The 7783-nt window shown below is 43.0% G+C and overlaps 1 protein-coding gene across 1 annotated transcript in view; it reads right to left on the reverse strand.

Moving 5' to 3' along the window:
* Positions 1-7783, reverse strand: part of PCSK2 (proprotein convertase subtilisin/kexin type 2) — a 311848-nt gene that overhangs the window by 88730 nt on the left and 215335 nt on the right. The window contains exon 6 of the mRNA XM_027840365.1: positions 915-991. Coding sequence (XP_027696166.1) covers positions 915-991 — 77 coding nt within the window. The remainder of the gene's footprint in view (positions 1-914; positions 992-7783) is intronic.

The raw sequence follows: 7783 nt of genomic DNA on the forward strand, positions 1-7783 counted from the left end.
ACCCGAACCCAGGTCTTCCTGTTTTCTGTGGCCAGCTCGCTATCCACATTACCATGCTGCCTCTCAGATAAGTATACACATGATAATTTGAGGAGGAATTAGAGGACACTGACAATTGGCTGGGTGGGGGTGGGGGGGAGGGGGTGGGGTGAGGGGTGAGGGATGGTTCAGAAGAGCTTCCCATAGGAGGTGGCACAAGAGCTGAGTCCTGAAGGAAGTCAGGGAATTCCAAGATGAAGAGGTGAGGAAGGAGTCCATTCCAAGTATGGAGAATAGCCAGTATCTTGGAGAGATTCCATGTTTAAGGAACAATAAGTAGGATCATGGGGCTGTAGCATGGAGAGAGCTAAGGGATCATCTAGTTCTGCCCCTCCTCCCTACCCCTGCTCATTTTACAGATTGGGAAACAGAGGCCTAGAAGATAAAGTACTTGGCTAAAGTCACATGGAGATGAGAGATAAGATTTGAATCCAGACCCTCTGACCCCAGAGTCAGTGTTTCTCCACCCTCTACCATGCTTCCCTAGGCTAGTTTTGTTTTTTCTCTATCTTACTGTAGGGCTGCAGTCATTTAGCATCCTCTCACAGAGGGCAGGAAGGGAATTTCCTAGAATTTCTACCTCCCCAGTCATTTTCTTTTGCCTTCAATTGCCCAAAGTGACATATAATTTCTATGTCATAACTCAATAGACTGAAATGATGGAAAGATATTCTTTAAGGATCTGCAGTCTTCAAATAAAATCAATTGGATGGTCACAACCCCCAATCTTCCAATGATTTAGAGAGTCGCTGCTGTTCAGAAAGAAAGTATACAACTCATTTAAGGATGGAGGGTACTTTGTCAGTATCAGCTAAGCCTTCTAATCTCCTGAAAACCTAAGGTGAAGGCAGGGGAGCCAACAGTGCCCAGTTTACCTGTTAAACCAGTCATCTGTGTAGCGAGGGTAAGGATAAGGGTCATTGCTGCTGAAGTCATAGCTCGCTTCCGCATTCTGAAAAACACAAGGGATCTTGCTGGGTCAATAGGAAAACAGAGGCACAGGAAACAGAAAATGCTACAAAGGGTAGGCTTTCCATGGTGATTAATCCCTCCTTAAGTCATCTAGTAATGGACTTTTGGCTCAGAGACAGCCCTGGGCAAGATGGTAAAGGAAGGAGGTAAAGTTTGTCCTCCTGGTCCCCTTTCTCCCATTTCTGCCCATATTTTCCCTGCCCTGAATTGGACCTTAGAGATCATTAGTTTTACAGGTCAGAAAACTGGAGGCTTCATAGGGGTGAAGTGACCTGACCGAGGCCACATAGTTAGCTAGTGTCAGAGCAACGATATGAAACCAACTCTAGCATCCTTTCCACTCTACCAACCCATACCATCCTGCCCAAGACACAGCAAGCTGCCCTAGACTTTCCAGGTGGTACTAAATTCATGTGTGGTGTCTTTTTACACTCTGGGAGTACTTAGATTTTAAAAGAAGAGAAGGCAGTGTTTAACACAAAGGATGATTCACTAATGGAATTCCAACCCAAGACTAATGAGGTCTCTACTGGCTCTATAGCTAGAATCTGATGTAAAAGCCTTGTCTGTTCCTTTCCTGTTTGTGCCGACAGTTGGTATAAGTTGTTCAGGACTTGACAACATATACCATTATCACAGAACTGTGAGCTAACTTAGCTACCTGAAAGACCCAGAATAGAAGACTGGGAAGAACGTATTCCTCTTGTCCCTCCTAATTTCACTGTATGGCTGCCTCTGATGGAAGGAGTGTCAGAGGCCATTTAATTCATACATGACCAAGAACTCCTTGCACCAAATAGACACACAGCCTTCTAGCTCTCAGCTTCTGTGAAATGGTCCTGCTACAAGGGATTGGAAGGAAGAGCAGCTATTTCCTTCCCTATGAAACATTATTGACTCGTGAAGTAACTAATATTTCTGATGATTTTAACTCTTGGTTCATAATTTCAAAAGGGCTCAGCAGTACTCAGAAGATTCTGAGTGCTGGACAACGTTATCAGTCAGGGGTGTACAGGGAAATGAATGTTTAACAACCCCTCTCAGGGAAAAAAAGTATGTATGACACTTTTTTTTTTAGCCAATCAGGGTTAAGTGACTTGCTCAGGGTCACATAGATAGTAAGTGTCTGAGGCCAGATTTGAACTCCGGTTCTCCTGACTCCAGGGTGGGTGCTCTATCTACAGTACCACCTGGCTGCTCCTGTATGACACATTTTAAAGTTTATTCTGCATTACTTACATTTTATCCATCACTTTTAAAAGTCTACCTGGGCTGGGGAACTTGTGATCTCCAGGCCACATGTGGCCCTCTAAGTCCTCAAGTGCAGCCCTTTGACTGAATCTGTGAATTCTGTGAAATCCGTGACTGAATCTGTGGAGTTTGGATTCAGTCAAAGGGCCGCACTTGAGGACCCAGAGAGCCACATGTGGCCTTGAGGCCACCCCTGGTAGACAATCAACAACACAATAATTCAAGCCCTGATTTGTAGCAGGGGCTGATTTCAGAGGTGAGCTGCTCCCACTTTTTCACTCAACAGTATGAGTTGTCTCCAATGCATGAGTGCCTGTAGGGTATTGAGCGCCTGGATGCCTCTGCTGTCTGCTGTTGTTTCGTCTCTGGGCTCACCAGCTATATGATGGTAGGTGAATTACTGAGACTCTCACTGCCTAAATCTCCTTCTTTGTAAAGATGAGAAATAACAGAATCCCACTGACCTTTTTGGGATGGTTTGGGGATCAAATATGACAATAGAGATGATGGGACTAGAAGCCCTCCAGGGTCTCTTGCTTCTAGGCACCCCCTGCCTATATTACTTTTTTGCCCTTAAAGAAAAAGAATTAAACTTACTGATAGAGGAGATGCTTTGAGATTGCAGCCCCCAAGATAGAAGATGTGATACTTGTGGATCCCATCTAGGGTCTTTAAGCCAATGAGGGAATGCAGTGACAGTTTGACTCTTTATGGCAGGCATATTTCCTCTGTGGAACCCTGTCTGACCAATGGGCAGTGATCAGGCCTTCCCAGCTAGGATTCAGGGAAGGGCTAAAGAGTGGAGAGGGGCAAGCTTCCTGCCTGCCAAGGGCTGTCTTCTTCATTGGCCATTGCCATATGTATGGTACTGTGCTAGGGGGAAGTGCCATGGCTTGTTTTGATTTTTATTCAGAAATTTGGGGGTAGAAAAGGAAACTGTGATACATTAACTGGGAACCTTGGATTGTCATCCCCTTTGCTATCTTCTACATGGTTTGGTAGAAAAAAACGCTGGACTTGGAGGCAGAAGCAGGATGGATTCAAATTCTGCTTCTGGATTTATTTATTTGTGTTTTTATGAGCAAGTCACTTAATGTTTCTAGACCTAGATCTGTAAAATGGGGCCAATAACACCTACAATCGTTCATTCATTTGACAAGCATTTATCAGGTGTCTGCTAAGAAACAGAAATAAAGAGAAGCCTTCATCCTTCTCCAGGTTACGCTGCTGACTCATCTGCATTAGACTTTCTCTACCATCCATAGAAACCTCTCCACCCTGGAAATTAATTCTATTCCAGGGTTGCTTAGCTAGGTGGTGCAGTGGGTAGAGAGCGAGGCCTGAAGTCAGGAAGACCTGAGTTAAAATCTGTCCTCAGAGACTTACTAGCTATGTGACCTTAAGTAAGTCACTTAACCCTGCTTGCCTCAGTTTCCTCATCTGTAAAATGAGCTGGAGAAGGAAATGGCAAACCATTCCAGTGTCTTTGCCAAGAAAACCCCACAAGGGGTCATGAAAAGTCAGATACAATTGAAAAAATGACTGAACAACAAAAAGTAATGGATAGAGCGGATAGGTCTTCCTAGAATCAGGAAGACATGAGGATTCAAAGCCAGCCTCAGTCACCTCTTAGCTGTGTGACCCTGGGCAAGTCACTCAATCTCTGTTTGCCTCAGTTTCCTCCTCTGTAACATGGGGATAATGATAGCACCTACCTCCCAGCGTTATTGTGAGGATCAAATAAGATAATAATCATAAAGCACTTAACACAGTGCCTGGCACATAGTAAGCACTATATATTAGGTATTATTATTATTGTTATAGTACTCTCTATCCTATGGACTTGGCTTCTGATTGACTTTTTCTTCCCAGAGCTCTCAATTTAAGGAGGAAGTCCAGGCTGAAGGTGTCCTTATCTCTCTCCAGGCCCCACTGATGACTGTTTTCCATAGGATTTTCTCTACCATGCTCCAACAGTAAATTCTCTCCCTACTCACCCCCACACCCCCTTTTTAGCTTTATTTTATGTGCTATCTTCCTCCATTAGAATGTAAGCTCCTGGAGGGCAGGAATTGTCTTCCTGTCTCTCCATTTGTATTTATCCCCAGTGCTCAGTATGTTGACAGGTATATAGTTAGCGCTTAATAAATGTCTGTTGACTGATTGACTGATTACTATGAGTCAGTTGCTGTGTATACCCTGAGAACTAAATATGAAATACACACTTAAGAGGCCTGAGAGGCAGGGGGAGCACTAGCAACTGGGGGATCAGGATTAGCCTCGTGTAGCTACTAGCTGTGTGACCCTGGGCAAGTCACTTAATCCTGTTCGTCTCAGTTTCCTCTTCTGCAGAATGATCTGGAAAAGGAAATGGCAAACCATTCTAGTATCTCTGCCAAGAAAACCCCAAATGGGGTCATGAAGAGATGGACATGACTGAAAACAGCTGAACATACACATAGCAAGAAGGCATTGCAAAGGAATGAAAATGGGAGCTGAAGGGCCATAATTGAGGCACCATAAGTAGGTCAGTTTGGTGAAGCCATAGTAGGGGGTGCTTTAAATGACAAACGGAAAGAGTTTGTATTTTATTCTAAATGCAAGAGGGCAAAATGGTTATACCCGTGCTTCAGTAATATCAATTTAGAAGCCATGTGTAAGATGGATCGGAAAGGGCAGAGACTAGACGTGGAAGATCACTTAGGAGACTATTACAATAATTCAGGTAGGAGGTGACGGGGCCTGAATTAGAGTGACGGTTGTGTGCTGGTAAATGTTTAACAACCAGCTCTCTACAACAGCACATCACTCTAATATGTTTAATCTGCATGATTAACATTTTCTACATAATTTTTTAAAGTCTGGACAGTTGATGAATCAGTAAATCAAACTCAGATTCATAGTGTTTGCCTATTTTTGAGGTGTAAATGCTTACAATGAAAATTTAACAATCAGCTTTTGGCCAGCTAGAATATTGTTGAGTAGAGGGCAGAGCAAGAGGGAAGAATTGAGAATGACTGGTGTTGCAAATCTGGACTGACTGGAAGAACGGTGATGCATTGAACAGAAATAAGGAAATTAGGAATAGTTAAGAGTTCAAACTCCTTGAATCTTTTTTTTTTTTTTTGGGACAATTGGGGTTAAGTGACTTGCCCAGGGTCACACAGCTAGTAAGTGTCAAGTGTTTGGTCTGAGGCCAGATTTGAACTCAGGTCCTCCTGACTTCAGGGCTGGTGCTCTATTCACTGTGCCACCTAGTTGCCCCCAAACTCCTTGAATCTTATCCTGTGATGCCACTAGACACTTAGGATGGCACAGTGGATAGAGTGTTGGGCTTGGAGTCTAGAAGACTTGAGTTCAAGTCCTGCCTGGCATGCTTTGCTGGCTGTGTGACCTTAGGTATGTTGTTTGACCTCTCTCAGTCTCTGTTTCCTTATTTGTTCAAGGGGGATAATAATACACCTCCTGCACGAGGTTGTTGTGAAGATTGGTTGATTTGAAGCACTTTGCAAACCTTAAAGTGTTATATAAATGCTAGCTATTATCATTACTTTATAGCCTTTAATAACCGTTCTCTCCTGACTTCACCGATGGGTCATCAAAACATGAACAAAGTTGCCTGGAAATTGAGTCAGACCTTTCACACGTGCATATTTAAAACCAAGTATCACGTCAATCACCAAGTTAGCAAAGATATCACCATTAACTCTGGTGATTTTCAAAGATCTGTATGCATTAGCAGCATTTATCAGACCATCTTTTCCAAGTTCATCTGTGCGAATTAATGACAAGATTTTCAGTGATGGACCATACTACTTCATTGTAAGCAAGTGGATTTCTTTACTTTGGTTTGGATATGTGATTTCATTGATGTAGGAAGTTCGTCACAAGAAAATTCCTTCTACCCATACAGATCGGCTACTAGTCTATAGCTTCCAATCTTGGAGGGTTCCCTGGACTCCTGAGAGGATAAGGGACTTACCCTTACAGCCGCGATGTGTCAGAACCCAACAGACCCAAACAGAGGTCACTTTGACTCTCAGACCGACTCCCTAGCCATTATATTATGCTGCCTCTCAAGCAAGCTGATCATCACCAATAATTGATGTGGTTCTGATTCCTTCCCCTACCCCCCACTACCAATCTTATGAGGTTGTTCTGAGGTTCAAATGATATGCTGTTCGTGAAGCACCTGAAGATAGTAGATCATTCTATAAAAGGCAGCCACTTAGGTGGCATGGTGGATAGAGTACTGGGCTTAAAGTCAGGAAGACAGCTCAAATCCTACCCTGGATACTTTGCTAAGTGTGTGACCTTGGCCAAGTCACTTAATCTCTGTTTCCTCAACTGTAAAATGGAGACGACAATAACAGCACTTACCTCCCAGAATTGTTATGAGGATAAAATGAGATAATATTTGTAAAGTGCTTGGCAAACCTCAAAGCACTATGTAAATGCTAATATTATTTATTTTTCTGTTAGAAACCTTTCATCCTAGGGTTTGAGCCCTATTTACCCAGAGCTTCTGTGTTCCAAAATTTCTCAGGAAAATATTCTATTTCCCAGGAAATAATGAGTGTTTTTATATTTAACCCCAAGAAGTTTATGGGAATTCTGGCATTCAGTTACTAAATTTTTTCTTTTTAGTCTTGTAGTCCTAGTAAGATGCAGGGGGTTCTAGTGCCTAAATTGATTGGGTGATGATATTCAGTGAGCCAAAACCAAAGCTCTGAGAGTTTTTCCTTCAAGGGCAAATATCTTAAACTGTGCTGGAAGCAAGTTATGAGAAGTACGCCTTTAACTGGGGTAGAGGTGGTGTGGAGCAGGAGACAGAGATGACCCCAGGACAGCAGCAAAAAACCGTTGCTGGGAAGGCTGCCTCATAGGAGAGGGAAGGAAGAGGAAACAGGGTGGAGCTGGAAGGAGCTAACCTCAGCCTGCCATCTGGAAGCTTCCCATTTTAAGTAATTATTCTTGCTAACAAGGTGGGAGGTCTCTGTTGCTGACAAAGTACATATACTTCCTGTTAATGCCTTGGTTCAAAACCCTGTTTGCCTTGCTTGAGTTATAGCTCTGTCCAAACCGATCATTTGCCCAAGTAATCTGGGTCATGATTGCTTTCCATAGTTGCCAAAATGATTTTCCTAAAATGCAGATTGACCATATCACCCCCTACTCTAGAAACTCCAGTAACTACCTAGTATTTCTAGCATCAAATATAATGTTCTCTGTTTGGCATTTAAAGCTCTTTACAATTCCATCCCTCACCATCTTTCCAGTCTTCTTACAACTCACTCACTTGTTCAGATACCAGTTTCAGCCATACTGACCTAGTTGTTGACTCATGCCTTTGCACTGGCTGTTTCCTATCTCTGGAATGTGCTCCCTCTTTTCCTCTTCCCTTGGACGCTCTGGTTCTCCTCAGGACTCAACTCAAACACTACCTAATTAATAAAGGTCTTTTTCTTTCTTTCTCTTTCTTTCTTTCTTTCTTTCTTTCTTTCTTTCTTTCTTTCTTTCT

The sequence above is a fragment of the Vombatus ursinus genome, unplaced genomic scaffold (assembly GCF_900497805.2).
Source record: "Vombatus ursinus unplaced genomic scaffold, bare-nosed wombat genome assembly UNPS02014841.1, whole genome shotgun sequence".
Lineage (NCBI taxonomy): Eukaryota > Metazoa > Chordata > Mammalia > Diprotodontia > Vombatidae > Vombatus > Vombatus ursinus.